The sequence below is a fragment of the Lagopus muta genome, chromosome 3 (genome assembly GCF_023343835.1).
Source record: "Lagopus muta isolate bLagMut1 chromosome 3, bLagMut1 primary, whole genome shotgun sequence".
NCBI lineage: Eukaryota > Metazoa > Chordata > Aves > Galliformes > Phasianidae > Lagopus > Lagopus muta.
In genome coordinates, this window is record NC_064435.1 from 23,201,251 (window position 1) to 23,220,265 (window position 19,015).

The 19,015-nt window shown below is 43.2% G+C and overlaps 1 protein-coding gene across 1 annotated transcript in view; it reads right to left on the reverse strand.

Moving 5' to 3' along the window:
* LOC125691059 (neural-cadherin-like) overlaps window positions 1–19,015 on the reverse strand; it is a 43,663-nt gene that overhangs the window by 11,398 nt on the left and 13,250 nt on the right. The window contains exons 6-21 of the mRNA XM_048939963.1: window positions 18,135–18,384; window positions 17,803–17,945; window positions 15,822–15,994; window positions 15,352–15,520; window positions 14,067–14,237; window positions 12,055–12,227; window positions 11,783–11,950; window positions 10,872–11,121; window positions 10,087–10,214; window positions 9,063–9,249; window positions 7,805–7,948; window positions 6,944–7,227; window positions 4,430–6,047; window positions 2,514–2,607; window positions 1,582–1,766; window positions 741–970 (exon numbers count right to left, since the gene is read on the reverse strand). Coding sequence (XP_048795920.1) covers window positions 741–970; window positions 1,582–1,766; window positions 2,514–2,607; window positions 4,430–6,047; window positions 6,944–7,227; window positions 7,805–7,948; window positions 9,063–9,249; window positions 10,087–10,214; window positions 10,872–11,121; window positions 11,783–11,950; window positions 12,055–12,227; window positions 14,067–14,237; window positions 15,352–15,520; window positions 15,822–15,994; window positions 17,803–17,945; window positions 18,135–18,384 — 4,367 coding nt within the window. The remainder of the gene's footprint in view (window positions 1–740; window positions 971–1,581; window positions 1,767–2,513; window positions 2,608–4,429; window positions 6,048–6,943; window positions 7,228–7,804; window positions 7,949–9,062; window positions 9,250–10,086; window positions 10,215–10,871; window positions 11,122–11,782; window positions 11,951–12,054; window positions 12,228–14,066; window positions 14,238–15,351; window positions 15,521–15,821; window positions 15,995–17,802; window positions 17,946–18,134; window positions 18,385–19,015) is intronic.

Here is a 19,015-nt window from a genome sequence, read left to right on the forward strand (position 1 = left end):
TTTAGTAGACAAAAGTCTTGCCACAGTCTTCATAAGTTGAGTAAGTTTTATTCACTTTTATTTCTGATGGATTATTTACATAGAATCTGAGATGTACTTCTAATTTGGACTTGTGTCTTAATAGTGGGAAGGGTGAACTAGCCTTGGCAAACCTTTTCTGGCAAGGAGTTACTATTGCAGCACTGATTACACATTTCCAACAGAGAGTCATTTAGATTTTAGCAAGACTACTTTTTCTTTTTTGGAATGTGCACAAACTTCATTACATTTTCAATGCATATGTCCAACTTATTTCTCCACTGGACAATGGTTATTTTACTGCTTTGCTCTCTTTACTCAGAAAGCTGGAACTGTTTGTTGAGTGACCACAGGTTTGTGAGCTTCAGCTACTGAACATTTATGTATAACAGAAAATAAACTGAAACATGAAGGCACCATGTAGAAAGGCAGCAGCCAGACAACATCCTTTTTACAGGGTTTTACAGTCTTTTCAATAGGAAAAACATGTTCACAATCCCAAAAGTTAGATCACCGTGACTCAATATGAGGCTTTTAAAACTTCCCTATTTGAAACTTTTAATGCAGGACAATTTGACTTTGTTAATTAAAATCATCCATTCTTCTCACACATTATTCCCTCAGTCCTCCTAAATAGGCACATTCACTAGGCCGTGGACATTATCTGAACAGATACAATGAGAAGATGCTGTGGTTTCTTATCTGTACTTACATGTACTTACCCATGCTCTTGAAGCTGCTACATTGCCATTAAGTTTTTCTGTTTTATAATAGGGGGGGCCATAAACTGCAAACCAAACATCAACCCCTCGTGTTTGACTTGACTTTAGCACACTGAAAATGTGAACATTTTCAAGTTGGACTGATATGATTTCTGAGAGCAGCTTCTTCAACTGGTTGTATTTACTCTCTTTTTCAGGGGATTGGGATATGAACTCCTCTGGGGTGATATCTGTAACAGAATTTAAACAAAAACATACCTCATAACTGCTATAGCAATAAAAGAGGAGACTACTGCAGAGCAAATATTAAGGCTGCAGAACATGAATTCAGCTGCAAATTCATGACTGTTTTCACTTTTAGGCTCTGAAACTTTTCATGCTGGCTTCTGCTCAAAACTTGTGTTCTGAAGCTTTTTGAATCTTATTTGTTTCTTTCTTTTTTATTCTTTTAAATCAGAAACATAGTTAAGAATATTTTACTTTTTCACAAAGATTGAAACAATTTCCTGAATTTCAGGCAGGCAGTTGTTCAAACAAGGATTTTTTTTCTGAAACATAAATTGGTGTTTTGTTGAAAAGTTGGTGTAGAAATCTTGTATCTTTGTTTTCTGCATCTGACAAGCATTTCTGGCTGATTTTTCTCCAGACGTTTTCCTTACATACAGTAAGGACATGTCAGAAGACCATGCAAATGGATGTAGATGCATTTTCAAACCCTCACCCAGCAAGCTACTAACTCCTATCATGTTAAAGAGAATTAAAATTCTAAGTAACATGGCAGTAACACTGAAGAAGTAGATTTCAGCTTTATGATCCTAATGTACTTCATCACCTTACTTACCTTTGATTTGTAAAGAGCCAGCATTATGGAGGGCATCATCTTTGATTTCCTTCACTATAACCTTTACAGTTGAGACAACATCTGGCCAAACACCGTCGATGACTCTAACCTTTATGTTGTATGTTCCTGGTGGGGTTCCTTCTTTAATAGTTAGCAAACCTGAGTTATCATTAAGGATGAAGTACCTGCAATAAAAGTCAAGCCAAGGAACAAGCTATGAGAAGTTAAAAAGCTAAGAAGTAATTATTATCACTGATGGTTCTTCTGATGTACTTTATTTTGGGAAAGCTACTGAAGATGGCAGATGTGTTCCCTCATGAAGGAACAAGGCAGAACCTCCTACTGACCCTCTAGGAGTACATTGAGAAGGTTTCTTCTTCCTTCTGTGCCATAGAAAACTGAGTAGGAAGACTGTGGCTACTGTAGCCATCCATACCTTTGGGAACAGCGTGAATTGCCAATCTAGGTACATTCATTCCAAAGGACACAACCCACCCCAGTGGCATGTGTACATCCCAACTCTGCTCACAACTTTGGTGTGAACACATCCTACACATATAAGCTCTTATAAACGGTGGTGACACTGGAGCACTAAACTCCAGGAGTCGGGAGAAGAGAGGCTGGAAGGCAGTGGGTAGTTTTTCTGTAGTGGTTCACTGATACTGGTTATGGATATGCCTAAGAACAGGGATTTTGGAACAGTGTCCTATTAGATAGGGCACCCCAGCAGGCAACAGGAAATGGATCCTTTGGCACGCAGCATTATTTACTGTCTTCTCACAATCAGAAGGGATTCTGGAGAGCAATCTTACCAACAACCTGCTTTTGCACACTTGTTTTCAAATAAAGACAGTTTAAATACATTCAGTGTTTTTGTGCGTGGGTAAGTTTTCCATACATTTCACCCAACTTCCACTTTTCTGTCTAAATACCTTGATGCTTTTCCTTCAAATTGGTAAATTTTACGATCCCAATCATCCTCATCAGGAGCAAGGACTTGACCCAAGACGGTTGTGGGCAGGATACCTAAAACAACATAGCACATAACTGGCATAGTGAGAACAATCACATCTTCACAAACAGATTGGCCACTCAAGGATTACTGGTTTGCCTTAAACCTTAAGCCCTTACAGAAGTAGTTATGCTGATTCCTTGAAGATGTGCACCAGTATGTAAATACCACGTGCTGTAATGCTAACTGGGTGTTTGCTACATGGCTGTATGGATTCAATTCAATCAGGGGCTGCATGAAAAAAAAATCAGGAAGGAAAAAACTAGCCACCTCTGAATAAAGATGCAAGAGAAATCCACAAACAATGCCAGGACAATTCTTTTCACTATTTTGGCTGTAGTCCCCAACCAGTTTGAAGAGTGGTTTAGACAGGGATTGGGGTTTGGCAGAAAAAACAACCAAAATACTGATTGAATTGCAAAGGGCAAGAAAAACCCCAAACAAACAATAGCAATTTGGAAGAAATTGCAGCAAGACTGAGAGGATGTCTAAAATACAGTAGCCAGGCTTATTTGGTGTAAGTGATAAGACTTTGGGGTGAGAGGGAAAGTGGTATGTATTGTGCTGATCTTAAACCCTCTAAGAAAAACTCACAAATAAATGGTTTGGAGTTTGCTTTTGTTTAAAATCAATAGCCATTTCTGAAGGAGAGATCCACAAATATTGCAATTCATGTATCTATTAAGTAAAGAATCAAGGATACATAAAGAGCAAAGAATGCGGGATTTCACCTTGTGGAAGGAAATAGCACAAACACTGATATCTGAGGGGCTGCAAGCAGCAGCAACAGAACAATAGAAAACTGTACCTCTTCTGAAGCTGTGACAATATTCATTTGGTATTTTGCAGAAGACAGTATGTGGGATGCCCCGGTCTTTGATTGCTATATTATACAAATGTAACACACAACACAACACAACAGTAACTATCTGAGTCTGTTTCAGCTAAACATTTAAAATAGCCAAAGATCTTTAGACTTGTTTCTTCCTCCCAGAAGTCAGCAGTACAGATGAGTTTTACCTTTAAAGGGGCAGCTAACAGAAAATGCAGGCTTAATGAAAAGATCTGGTACTTGGCTTTGAAGCAGAGACTCTCCGTTTTTGACAGAAAAAAAAAAAAAAACAGGCTTGGTTTCAACTTTACAATAAGCTGACTTGAGAGTGGGCATACAACAGGCAGAACATTTCAATACAAACAGAAGATCAAATAGAGCATCTATACAGAAGTAGTTTCTACTGCGCCCACAATTCATACCCTATTTAATGTGCTATTGCACCATGTGTCATACAGCAGAGAAGAGGAATGAAGGACTGACCTGAGCCTACATGGATGCAAGCAACCTAGTATCTTTTTACTTTAACTTGTGGTTTAACTTGTTGATGGGCATACCATGTAGCACACTGGAGCACAGGAGAACTGCTATCTAATTGCCAAAGCCGAGCAGGAAAGGAGGTCTCTCTCACAATGCTGCCTCAACATCTGCAGAAAATTGCCCCCTAATAGCAATTGTCAGCTTTTCTTTTTTTCCTCTGACATGTTAACTGTGCTGTAAAACTGCATCTGGAAACAAGCAGCCATTACTCAAGTATGATAAAACCATACATAGAAGAGCAGCCAGCTATCCTCTTAAATCAAGGCTATCTCAGTGTCTTTCACAAAGCAAGAGGCCCAGAGACCTGTGCACTGCCCATCTACCATTCTTTATGTGGGCAAACCTCAGTGGCACCTCTGCTAAGATGTTAACTTATGTGGAACACACCGAAGTCCTCTGAAGAATCTCACAGCTGCTCCTTTAATACTATAATACGTGGATGCAAGCATCAGAGAAGGACTTACCATCATAGCTGTAGATGAGACATTCCATGTAGCCAGCAGAATGTGGGTGATCATTTTGGTCCCCAACATTCACAGTTAACGTGTTGGTGGAGCTCATGGGTGGAATCCCACTGTCTGTGATCAGAATGGGCAGGTGGAATACCTTGTGCACTTCTCTGTCAAAGGTACGCAGTGCAGTGAGCAAGGCACTGCCATTATGGAAATCCTGCAAGTGGAAGTTACCAAGACTGTCGAAATTGCTGAGTAAATGAAAGGAGAAAGGTGCTCCGTTAGCAGCAGTGTCACGATCCTTTGCGTACAGCAAAGTAGAGGTCTCATTCATTTGGACAGACTGTGGAGAAGCTGTGTTCTCCCAGACCACTGGGTTATAATGGGCCTCAAACTCTGGCCCATTGTCATTTACATCCTGCAGAGTCACTAGAACTGTGGCACTGCAAGCCAGAGGGGGCTGCCCCATATCAGTAGCAATAACAATGAGCTGGTATTGTGTCACTGTCTCGTGATCCAGCACTCCTGCAACTATCACCCAGCCATCACTAGCCACAGAAAACTGGCCACCTGGGTCAGACTTGTTTAGCAGATGGAAAGAGAACCTTCCATTCAGGCCAGAATCCAAGTCAACAGCAGAAACTTGAACAACTTTGGTGCCTAGAGGCACATCTTCTGCCAGAGATACCACTTCATAGAACTGGGGGTAGAAGACAGGAGCATGGTCGTTGGCATCCTCCACGTAGATGACACAATGAGCAACGCTGAAGAAATCCATGTCCTCTGCTTTCACAGTCAAATTAAACACCCTCTCATGAGGCTTCTCAAAATCAATCTGCTTTCGTAGATGGATAAACCCACAGTTGTTGACTTTATCTGTCTCTATGGAGAACTTATGGTCATTGTCGCCATCAAGGATGCTGAATGTCACCATGGCATTTTCTCCCTCATCTCTGTCCACAGCAGACACTACCGCAACCTCAGTGTTAATGCTTGCATTCTCAGAGACAAACGCTGTGTAGATCCTTTGTAGGAAGACTGGAGCATGATCGTTTACATCAGTCACCAGAATAGTGGCAGTGCCTGTCCCAGCGAGTCCTCCTCCGTCTCTGGCCTCAACCACTAATAGGTACCTGTCTTCCTTCTCCCGATCCAGGGACCTAAGCATGGTATAGATGGTGCCACTAACAGGGTTAATTGAAAACAAGTTCAGGTTAATTTCATTTTGGACATTCTGAATGATTCGGTATGTTAGCACAGCATTCGTGCTGGCCCTTGGGTCATCAAGGTCCACTGCTGTCATCTCCATGACAGACGTGTCTGCTGGGGAATCCTCAGGGACATAACCCATGAAACAACCATCTGACACACAGAGAAAAAGGGGTGCATTGTCATTCGTGTCCCTCACTTCTATGATCACATCTGCAAAGCCAGTCAGTCCCTCTCCGCTCTCATCTGTTGCAAGAACAAGAAATTGCCACGTTGATCGTTTCTCACGGTCCAATCTTCTGTTTGCACTGATCTCACCCGTGTTCTCATCGATGCTGAATTCACTCCCAGCTCCCTGTCCATGCAGGGAGTAGCTAATAGAATTCTGATCTGCCTCTTGGTCGGGGTCTGTTGCAGACACCTAGAACAAATCACAGCAGGGAAACATTTATGCAAAAGAAACAGTAAAACACTCTTCTTTTATTGATAACAGTTAGGATTATACAGGCTAAAAAAATAGCATGCATTTTAATAACAAACATCTCTTGGCTTGAGTCATCCAGGTCAAGTATTTTCAATAAACATCAATGCACAGCCTGGAGAAACAAAAAGATCATGTTTAGACTAATATATTCTACTCCACATTTTATTTTGGAAAGAGGAAATAACTGCGGGAAGAAGAAAGTGGGAATAATAATAGATCTGTAGAACATATGTTTCTTATGAAACTATTCAGAGCTGTAATACTTAGAGAAATAGGGACTTTCTCTCAGAGTGAACAGAAGACTGTGAAGGCAGGGTGGCCACACATCCAAGCTGATTACCAGCATAGAGAACTCCAGCTCCTGATCTGCACCCAGGGATAGTTTGGAAAACTGCTGGTTGGGCCAGAAAGGCAATCCCCTTGCCAGGGCATGCTCTAACAACGAAACAGTGAAGATGACCGAGTCCCACAGTCAAAGAACATTCCAAGTAAATGTTTATTTTGTAGCACGTGTAGCCAAAGAGTCTGTGAACTTAAATGTATGAGGTATGTGTGTCTCTGCAAACTTAAATGCGTGAGCTCAAATAAGCATTGCTTTGTAAGGATTATTGTTCAACATTTGTGATGGTCAAGGGAGAAAGTTCACGCAGATTCAACCAGGCTCTCATTATTCTCTTGTTTACAGAAAGTTGATAGCTAAATTCCAGTTACCAAGGCTTACTCACTTGAAACTGTCTCCTTCTATTTGTGTGAATGGATGGGACTGAACCATCCCGAGCTCAATCCTGGAAGAAAAAGTCAGGTTTTGTTCAGCTTCATGCAAACTCTTTTACCTTTAGAACAAGTACAGGCAGATCTGTGAGCTCCTCCAGGACATTGCCGTGGTATTCATTCTGAGTGAAGACTGGTGCTTCATCATTCTTATTGACAACATTGATGACGATAAGAGTGTGATTTTCCCATTTTCCATCAGATGCTACGAGCTGGAGCTCATAATGTTGTTCTTCTTCATAATCCAGAGACTGAACGATGAAGACAGTACCAGCCTCAGGTTCCACATCAAAAACACCTTTTGTGTTTCCTGATGTGATCTGATACCTGAGTTTGGCATTTGCACCTACAAGAGAAAGCAAATGACCATGGCCCGTACGCTCCCTCTTCAGTTCAGTCCTACATAGTGGACATGTACCTGACACAAACCTTATTCACTCAAATCAGAAAAGGCTGTTACAGAGTGTGCAGGAAACACAATCACAAACAGAACGATCCATGAATGTAATCTGAAAGGTATGTGTATGGGAGATTTGGGGTCAGATCTGTATTTTTAGCCACAGATATGATTTGCAGTCACAGACAAGTCCCTGTTTATTGATAACAGAAGAACTGTGTGCCTCTAATTTATTGTTCACTCACTTAAAATAAAAAGGTAAAACACAATTAAAATATTAGAAGCTGTTTTTGCTTAGGGTTTCCTTAACCTTCTACTTCAAGTGCCAATATTCCTTAACTTTCTTGGTTTCTTTTTTTACCACTGGATGGTGCTAAAATATAATGGCATTGCTCTATTTTGAGAACGAATTCATCTGAGAACATTTGACCTGTAAATTTGACCACTAGGGAAACAACCTTACGGACAACACTTAGGAATACCAAGAGGACTTAAAGAGAAAGACATGCAGGGCAAGACCACTCACCCTCATCTCGATCATCTGCTGTTGCTGTCACAACAGGACTTCCAACATCCCTGTCTTCATCTACGCTGACCTCATACACCGGATGAGGAAATGCTGGGGCATTGTCATTCACGTCACTAACAAAAATCCTGACATAGGCTGTGTCTAAGGAGATGCAAGATCACAGAATCACAGAATCACAGAATTGTAGGGGTTGGAAGGGACCTCCAGACATCATCGAGTCCAACCCCCCTGCCAAAGCAGGTTCCCTACACCAGGTCGCACAGGTAGGCATCCAGGCAGGTCTTGAACATCTCCAGAGAAGGAGACTCCACCACCTCCCTGGGCAGCCTGTTCCAGTGCTCCGTCACCTCACTGTAAAGAAGCTCTTGCGCATGTTTGTGCAGAACTTCCTATGCTGCAGTTTCCGGCCGTTTCCCCTTGTCCTGTCTCCACTCACCACTGAAAAGAGTCCATCCTCGCCATTCTGCCCTCCACACCTTAGATATTTATAGACCTGGATCAGGTCCCCTCTCAGTCTTCTTTTCTAAAGGCTGAACAGACCCAGTTCACTCAGCCTTTCTCCATAGGAGAGATGCTCCAGGCCTTTCACCATCTTCGTGGCCCTCCGCTGGACTCTTTCCAAGAGATCCCTGTCTGTTTCGTACTGGGGAGCCCAGAACTGGACGCAGTGCTCCAGATGAGGTCTTACCAGGGCAGAGTAGAGGGGGAGGATCACCTCCTTTGACCTGCTGGCCACGCTCTTTTTAATGCACCCCAGTAAGCCATTGGCCTTTTTGGCCACAAGGGCACACTGCTGGCTCATGGCCAACCTGTCATCCACCAGGACACCCAGGTCCCTTTCTGCAGAGCTCCCCTCCAGCAGCTCATCCCCCAACCTGTACTGGTGCATGCAATTATTCCTCCCCAGATGCAAGACTCTACACTTGCTTTTGTTAAACCTCATCCGGTTTCTTTCTGCCCAGCTCTCCAGCCTATCCAGGTCTTGCTGAATGGCAGCACAGCCTTCAGGCGTGTCAGCCAATCCTCCCAACTTCGTATCATCAGCAAACTTGCTGAGGGTGGCCATTATCCCCTCATCAAGGTCATTGATGAAGATGTTGAACAAGACCGGACCCAGCAAGATGAACAAGCACGCTAGAAAGGCAGAGGTGAAACACCTTATTCCAGACAGCTCACATTCCTCCCTAGTCTAGTAAAGCTAAGGAACCCAATTTCTGATCTCTTTACCCAATATAGAATTTGTTACTAGTTTTACCTGTGTTGGGCTGCCCATGGACACCAGGTCTGGCAGATTTTGAAGAGTCCTGAGATTGAACTTCAATCAAATAAGAGGCTCTTTTCTCTCTGTCAAAAGATGCTTGGGTGGAAATAATTCCTGTCTCAGGTTCAATGGTGAAGAACTGATAGTCCTCACTAGCATCTTTCAATATAAAGTAGCGAACCTAAAAGGAAAACAGTCAAGGCAGGTTACATTTTCCACTTCCATTTTCATGTCATGACCTTCCTCTCCCTCACTAGCTTTCTGGGTCTCTCTGCAAGATGGCAATGCTCTAAGGGAAAAAGCTCTCATCTGGACAGAATTTGAGAAGACTTCTCTCTATTTCAAAATTAAAAAAAAATCCAATACAATTCTCAGAGCAACTGCAGCAATCATGTCAAAGCCCATCTAGCACAGTATCTCCCCCCCAACATTGGCTGGTGGGAGTCAATTAAAAAAGATTGTCAGAAAGTACAGAACGACACTTTTCCTGGTGCCTCCCAGACTTCAGGCAACCCACACTGCTTCTGGTATCAAATAAGCAGAGCTAATCAATAGTTTGGGTTCACTCCCAGAAGATTTGTAGGATTTTTAGAAAAGGCTCAGGAAAATGCACAGAAAATGTGTGTTTCCATCATAACACTGCTTTTTTTTTAATTCTTTTTTCTTCAAGAGTCAGGTCTCTGCAATAATAATAGTTAAATGAAAAGCTATTTAAACTAAAGAGCCAAGAGATTGGAATCGTGTCATGGGAGCAATCCTGAGAATCACACAGCAGTGCTTTGCCATGGTTGCTAGTTCAGGATGACCCGATATGACAAAGGATCTCAAGATCCTGAACAGCATCTTCTCTGCCTGCACCCCACATTATGCACATCAGACCCAGACACATGCTAGACACACATGCTGTAAAAAGCACTTATAGTTCATTACTCTTGTCATCTGCTGCCTGTGCACTCTCACTAATTACAATATCAAAACTTGCCTATTGGGAGGAAAAAAATTGGATGCAAGGTCAAACCTGTCCATGAAGACCTGAATCCAAGTCTGTTGCTAAAACCTGAACCACCGATGTGCCAACATCAGCTCCTTCTGGCACAGACACCTCATAGTTGGAAGACACAAAGAATGGAACATTATCGTTGACATCTGCAAAAGATGATGGATTCAGATAATGTTTGAAGTCTTCTGGAACATCTTTATTTATTCAAATTTTTCCCCACAACTAATAATTTTGTTTGGAGAAAAACTGGACTTAGGTTTATGTGGTTTTGTGAGAGCAGAGCCTTACAGAGAGATTTTACTATATGGCATGTTAGGTCAAATCTTTGAAAATTGATCCTGTTGTAAGGACTTTTTCATTTAAATTGTTTTTACCACAGTGTTAAATAAAAAAATATGAATGTAATGAAAAAGTTAAACATCTTATATGAAGCAAAAAGCTAACCTGCTGGTAACTTTTTCTATAGAGAAGAATATTTCCAGTGATAATTTGGAAATCTTTATTAGATTTCTCCCTCTATCAAAAGGAATTCTTTGTGCTTACATTTATACAAACAAGCACTAGCAGTGGGTAAACATTCACACACCATTATTGCATTACTACACTTCCACATCTTCTAGCTGTACTTACAACATGTCTCAGGCTTTTTTATGACTGTTCAATTTCCTTCGATAGGACAGAAATGCGCAAATTGTTCTTAGGCAGTTTGTAATTTCATGTACTTCACCTTAACTCATGGTGTTATAGCAAAAATAAGGAGAATAGTGTTCTGAATGAGCTGTTCAAACAGCAGCAATGCTTACCTGTTACATTAACATAAACAATGGTAAAGGAAGCTAGAGGAGTCATCGCCACGTTCTGTGCCCGGACTACCAGGCTGAAGAACTTGGTTGTCTCAAAGTCAAGTGGTTCAGCAACAAGAAGAGAAGCAGATCCATCAGCTCTATTTGGCCTCAGGTAGAAACGAATTGGCATGTTTGTCTCTGGAACTTGACCCTCTTCCAGGTTATATGTAACCCTGGGATCACCAAGAGGGGACATGGCTTTGATGGTCTGAAGGAGAAAAGAGCCACCATGTGCGTTGGCACAGGGTTGGAAGTGTTCAGTGTTCAGTTTGATGGGGAGAACAGTGCATGCACGCACGACTAGGACAACAGACAAGAGAAACAGTTAAGGTGTATTCTGAAGATCCGAATTTCATTTCACAACATTTAGGCTTGTTGCAGGTCTTTAATCAAAAACAAATGTACCTGCTTGTATAGTTTAGCCTAGAGAAGAAAAGGCTCTGAGGAAACCTCATAGCAGCTTTGCAGTACCTAAAGTAAAGCTGGGGAAGGATTATTTGTCAGGGAAATGTAGTTCTAGAACAAGGGGTAATGGCTTTAAATTAAGAGAAGGTAGATTTAGATTAGATATTAGGAAAAAATTCTTTGCTATTAGGATGTTAAGGCAGTGATGCAGCTTGCCCAGAGAAGCTGCGGATGCCCCAACCCTAGAAATGTTCAAGACCAGGTTAGGTGGGGGTTGGGGCAGCCTAGTCTAATGGGAAGTGACCCTGATCACAGCAGAGGGTTGGAACTAGATGGACTTTAAGGTCCCTTCCAACCCAAACCATTCTATGATTCTATGTTTCTGACATGGATGCAGAGGGAGCACAACAAAGGAAGACAAAATGAAAAGAAGAGGGAGGTAAGCAATCGTATTCATAACATACCACTATCTTGGTGTCACGGATGGTGTTTTCAGGGATTGTTACCCAGTATCTGCTCTGCTCCCAGCAGGGTGGCTGGCTGAGCGCATCGGTGATGCTTACGGTCAGCTCCACGGTGCTGCTCCTGTTGCCCCCATCTGTTGCTACAACATAGTGACTAATGCGTGTTGTCTACGAAATGAAGAAGATGAAGGATATTTGCAAAGTATTTTGTGCAAATCAAGACCCTCTGTGATGGGTCTGGGGGTTGCTCCATTCCAGCAAGCTGTCATTACCTGGGAGATCCGGTGGTTCACATACACCCAGCCTGTGCTGGGATTGATCTGGAAGTACTGAACCTGATGCGCTAACATGGAATACGTGATGGCAGCATTCACACCTTGGTCACTGTCATGAGCTGTGACACGAAGGAAACTCGTCCCTATGGGAGTGTCTTCACTGAGGAAATCTTTGAGAAGAGAAAGGTACTGTCAGCAGGTTTGTTCTGCTAGCCTCTGTCAGGACAGTTCTGGGGACTGTCACTCTTACAGCTCCCAGATGCTTCTGTCCCTCTGTGCCTGGCATCATGAAGGTCTCTGTGTTTCGAATCGGTGCTGAATGTGAGCAGTAGCACCTCCATGGGGAGGCAGGGGGCGATGGCAGAGCAGGAAGCCTCGGGTCTCGCTCCTTGCTCCCAGCAAACTGACTGCAGCAGAGGCAGCGCCTCTGTGCCAATGGTTTGAGGCAGACCAGTCCTTCTCTGAACCTGCTTTTGTAACTGTCATCCGAAAACATGACAGCGAAAAGGTGCACAGTTGCATAGAGTAATTTTGTTTTGTCTTCCTGATTCCTAGCAGGGATCCCAAAAAAGTTATGAGAAATAGTTCACAGTTCGGCATTTTTGAGCTGGGAAAACCAGTACTGCTCAGTATTCATAAAACAGTGAGCTCATATTTTCTGCTTTTTCTCCCTCAATATCTGCATTTTGTGGCAGCAGGGCGGTAAAATTGTAAACCACCACCACTCCATGAACACAAAGTTGAGCTTTAATTAGCTTCTCTTATCCCCCAGGATGTTTAGTTGGCCTAGGATTCATGTCCCCAGTGTGTCAGTATAGCCAGAACTACTCTTAGAAGAGATTTACTGGCATTAAAGTAGATTAATGAAAATGGAATTTATTACAAAGAAACACTGTAAAATATCCTTTCTTTGTGTTTAGATTTATACTTTTATAGTCAAATCCTGTTAAATCACATTGTAAAAAAAGCATTCTGTTACTTGGAAGGGTCTTTCTTTCTCATTTCACGTACTTCTACTTGCTGCTGGCATAACTAGCAATTACTATGCCATCCATACTGCACAGAGTTAAGCATTTATTTAATGCCTTCATTTCATGCAGATTTATAAGATACATGGCTTAAATGAGGGATTTGACTAATATGCTAGTGCACAGAAATAAAGAACCAGCAACTTCCAAGAAGAACAGAAACCTATGACTAATGGCATTTGATCCTGTTGGAAAGGAAGCTATTTTTAATTCTGTGACGTACGAACATTGATTACTTAGCTGTTGACACTGGAAAAGTGCTACACATAGAGTGACCTCGTTGTCTGCAGTTTCCCCATCCCAAAGGACTGCCTAGATGATCACTGTGGCCCTTTCCAACCCAGGCCACTGTATGATTCTATGATTCAATAGACATATACTTAGATTATTTCTCAGCAGGTCACTTTTTCATGATAAAATCCTGCCATAAAGCATTCAACTTTTTGACTCCTACAAAAGATTCTGGCCTCTCTGATGCTAGAGACAACATACTTACAAGCCAGGATCAGGGCTCACAGCCACCTGCAGACTACAAGCCAAGGATTCCAGTTTGTTTGACAAGAGATATATCTAATATCACTCCAAACCATTTGAACAGGGGCACACTATCAAGGAGACAAAGATGATGACTGCTCTTCTAGCCAGGGTTGGTGAATTCTCAGCTACAATATCATGTATTGTTTTAAGATACTGAACAAAACGTCAGTGTGCAGAAAGATGGGGCAAGGGAAAGACAGAAAATAGAGAGATCAGATTTGCACAGTTTGTAGGTCTGAAGACAGTCAGTGTTTTTAAGAGTATTGCACTGAATAAAACACTTATAACAGTGATCAGTTCTGCCTACTTGCACTGGCAACGAGATGAGCAGTAACTGACTCAGCTGGCAGCAAAGAAAGACCTGAAAACTTGTCATCAGTATTAGGAACTATCGAACAGGTTCATGTTATAGCACTAGGACAAGGTGGTTAACCAATCACTCACATTGGTAGCGACTGTTCTCAAACTTGGGATCGTTGTCATTGACGTCAGCGATCAAAACAGTGATCTGACAGACACCGATCAGCGGCTCCTGTGCTTGGTCCGTCGCGGTGACAGATAGGGTGTGCTCCCTCTGCTCCTCACGGTCAAAGCTCTGCGTGGTGGTGATGACCCCTGAGGACACAGACACCTCCTGTCTGCGTGCCACAGCCTCAGGACTGAGCCTGCAGAGAGGGCCCCCACTGCTCCTCTACAGGAGACAGCTACAACTGCTCACAGCACAACCCACACCAACCCTGCAAGGCACAGCCCCAGCAGGATCAACCACACGTTCTGTCTCTCCTCCTTTACTTGTTGGACACCAGCAGCAGACAGCAGGTTTCTCTCCTGCTGCACCCTAGGGGGCTTCAGTCTGAGCTCCTGGCTATCTCATTGCCCAGTCTCCTCATCAAGACATCCCATAGGGCTGTTCCAGCAATAGTCCGGGTAATTGAATATTTCAAAGTTAGCTCATGATTGCTCTGGAATCTTAAGTGATATAACCAAGGTCATCTCGAAAGTGGGAACCTTGCTGAACAGATTACAACGACATAGAATCATGCTGTCGGTCAGTAAGTGGAACAACTTTCTCCCAGTCCACAGCTTTTCCTCTCTGTTGACCAACCCTCTCCCAGCCTCAGCTCTTTTTCTCTGGTTGTGAGCCTTCAAAGTGGCCTTGGGACTACTTCCAGACCCACATCTCTGCTATGCTCAAGATAAGGACTGTGTTTCTCTGTTGACAGCTCCCCGAGTTTGGACACCAACACACAAATACTGATCTGATCTGACTACAGGAACTCTTTCATCCAAGAGGCATCAAAAATCTCTGCCACTGTCACCTTCTGGTATGAACATCTTGCCTCTGTACACATGACACTGTCCTTCCCATTTGTGCATGAACTGAGAAGTAATCTGCATTAAAGAGCTGTAAACCCCACTGAAGAGAAGTACACACTCAAGCTGTTTGATTCTATCATGCATTTTATAGCTGCACTTGGTTCAGTAGGAAGAGAACTGACTCAAAATAGCTTTTTACGTTTGTATTGAACAGGGGTTTGTTGCCCTACCTAATTTGTCTTTTCAATCACTATAATCTTAATTTAATCAATACGCATAGTTCTCCACATAGTCTATCTTTTCAGTATTTATTGTATAAGCTGTTACAGTTAACCCAACAATCAGACCACAGCATTCTCACTGCAATACAATGGTATTTTCATTTCAACTCAGCAACCCAAAAGCCACCGACCTGTGTCCGAATCGATGCTGAAGCCCAGGGAAGCTCCATCACGGTGCATGAGCCCATACTTCACCTCTCCATTAACACCGAGGTCTGCATCGTAGGCTTCTACCTGCAGCACGTACGTGCCCGGAGGCTGGTTCTCCAGAACCCAGGTGCTGTCACTGTAGTAAGAGCACTAAAAACACACCCAAACATCCAGCCCTATGTATTACACCAAGCCGTGTGAATTAGCTGCGCAGTGGCAGCATATCTGAGAAGAACTCAGAAGAAAACTATTACTTATAGTCACAAAGAAATCAAGCTGGAAGGAAGAAAGATGAAGTAAAAGAAAAACAGAGAATGAAGACTTCTCTAAGCACAAAGAAACGTGTTCAATCATAGGCTTGTTCTGTTTCACGCATTTCCTTCACCAGGCACCAAGAATCTATAAGGCCAGCTATGGATGGGAAGAAAACACCTGCAGGAAGACATCTTACCTCTCTGAAGACAGGCTTGTTGTTATTAATGTCATTAACTCCTACAATAACCTCAGCAAAACTGCTGAGAGGAGTGGGTCCCCCGGAGGCATTGTCATCTATTGCAGTGATGTTCAGGATGTATTGAGGTCCTTTCAGATTGGGCACAGGGCTTCTGCGGAGCTTAATGATACCTGCATTTGGAAGCATAAAGTGCTTTATTTTACCAAGGAGGGCTTACGTGTTGTATCACAAGTGATTTTAGGAGCGGGAGCTCAGCTCTTTAATTACCCTGCCATTTTCCTCCTCAAACAGCAAGGCTTCAGCTCATATCCACACCAGTGCTAACAAACAAGCAAAATAAATAGAGCATCATATTTCCCTGCCACTGTATCTTGGTTGCAAAGCACAGGGCTCAGTTATCATCGAATCACATCAGCCATCATATCAGACAACACAGCCCTTGGACAAGTTCTCCAAATTTTGGCTGATATTCGAATCAGCCATGCATAATCAAAGAGCTTTTTCTAACTGATATGAAGCATCTTCACTTGCAGAATATGGTGCTTTCTTACTGTTTTGGCAGAGCAATGAAGCAGAGTCAGTAGAGAGTAGACAGTACCATAGAATCACAGAATGGCTTGGGTTGGAAGGGACCTTAAGCACCACCTAGCTCCAAGCCCTGCCATGGGCAGGGCTGCCCCCACCTGCTCAGGCTGTCCAGGACCCCATCCAGCCTGGCCTTGAGCACCTCCAGGGATGGGGCACCCACAGCTTCTCTGAGCAGCTGTGCCAGGACCTCACTGCTCTCACAGTGAAGAATTTCTTTATTACACCTATACCTAAGCAATATATAAGCTCTTTTTGTTTCAAACCCTTAGCCCTTGTCCTTGGAAAACGTCTCTCTCCATTTTTCTTATAAGCCCACTTCAAGTACTGGAAGGCCAATATAAAGTCAGTCTGGACTTTATATCACCAGGGGAGATTCAGGCTGGACATGAGGAAGTATTACTTTTCAGAAAGGGTGGTCAGGCACTGGAATGGACTGCCCAGGGAGGTGGTGGAATCACCGAGCCTGGGGGTGTTCAAGGAAAGACTGGATGTTGTGTTGAGGGACATGGTTTAGTAGGAGCTATTGGTGATAGGTGAACGGTTGGACTGGGTGATCTTTTAGGTCTTTTCCAACCTTAGTGATTCTATGATTCTATGATTCTATGGATCTCTCTCTCCTCCTGACTCTCTCTTCCCCAGCCCTCTCAGGTTTTCCTCACAAGAAGGAAAATGTTTCCCCCTTTTTGTGAGGCCAGGAGAGAGAATGCTGGAGAAGAATGGACATAAAAGGAAGAAAATGAAAGCCAGGTGTAGTTTTTCTGTGAGATCTTGTTGTTCCTAAACACTTCCTACACGCTCGGGGGGGGTTGTCCCCATGTCCCCACTGTTACAGCTTGAGAAGTCAGTGAAAATATCTTTCTTTTTATTTTTTTTCTCGAGGTTTCAAAACATGCTTGTTTTGTGCATTCAACACATCAACAGATGTACCTGCAAAGAAGCCAATCAGTTATTTCTCCTTTATTGAACAGTACCATACTTTATTCAAAATGCAGACATTTAAGCAACGTAAGGACTAGTACTGAGGTAAGAAATTATTTATTATGTGACAGTAGAAACGAGGCTATAGTGACTCGGCAGCCCTGCACTGTATTCGTTTTAAGTAAAATCCGTTCTCTTTTCAGGATCCATTTTCTCCCATGCTAACTTTGTGTTTGGAGTATGGAAATTAAAATAGAAAAGACTGCTTAGAATTATTATATCTCCCAGATGTGCATATATGAGGTAACTGCTGTAGGCTAGTGGTGTAAAAGTACAGATAGTAAAAGGATGTGGACTTAGAGTTACAGGAAAATTAATGATGGAATTTTCAAAACCTTTGTGAACATCTGCCTGAGTGTATTAAACCAGGTACTTGCATTGCCTTACAGCTGTGCCATGAAAGCTCTCTTACCTTTCTGACTATCCAGTTCAAAATTGCCCTCCTCATTTCCTCCAGCAATTAGATAGAGCACCGCATCTCCATCGGGGTCCATGGCCCGGACAGTAGCCACTAAGGTACTGGGACCAGCATCTTCCGAGAGGAACGTTCTGTAACTGAGGCACAAAAGGGAGCAATCACATTCAGTACCAGCTTCCAAAGCCTTTCTTCAGACACATCACCCTTTGGTTTCACTGGTACTTACAAATGCACAACAAAACCCAACCCATTTAGTCAAGTTTTATCAAGGTTACACACATGAACAGCATCTGTACAAAGCAACGTGGGTGTTCAGGCAGGCTTACACAGGCTGGGAGAACACGGGTGCCTCATCATTCACGTTGGCCATTCGAATGCGCACCGACGCGGTTCCTGTCCGCGGGGGTTGTCCTTTATCGACGGCGATCACCACAAACTCATACATGTGGTTGGCTCGCTCAAAGTTCAGCCTCTGGTTAGAATTGATGACGCCGTGGTGGGTGATGGAAAAATCAGTGCTCTGGATGAAGTAAGCGATCTCCGAGTTGGAGCCAGAGTCACAGTCTGTCGCAAGCACTATCAGGGAACACATTTAGCAGAACGGTCATGCCACAGAAAAGGTTTGGGTGTGCTGTTTCCCACCTAGTAAACTTCTTTTGGAACAGACTTTGCACTAAACTGCTTTCTCTGTGAAAGCTGTGTTGCTGCGGGAAGGAACTCAGCAGGAAGCTAGCCAACAGTTCTGTCCCACATGCATCCCAGCAGCAATGCGAGAGCGAGCCCAGCACTGCAGCACCAGTAATTACCACGCAATCAATACACACACTGTTAGAGCATTATCAGCCACAAACTGTGTCCTCGCTCTCTCAGGGGATGCCGTTCCCATTTAATTAGCTCCCAGCTACGTTACAGCTAAAGCACTTTTTAATTACCTGGCACTTCAAGGTATAAAGAGTGATTAAACATCGCTCCCTGGCAAGTGTTTGCTCAGTACAGCGGCGTCCCATCTGCTCAGCAGCAGCAAATCGGCAGAACAAAGAGGGCTTACATGTTGTATCACAAGTGATTGTAAGAGCAGGAGCTCAGCTCTTTAATTACCCTGCCATTTTCCTCCTCAAACAGCAAGGCTTCAGGTCATATCCACACCAGTGCTAAACCACCTCCTCTTGCAGGCAGCAGGACACAAGTGTGGCCATTGCAGCAGCCA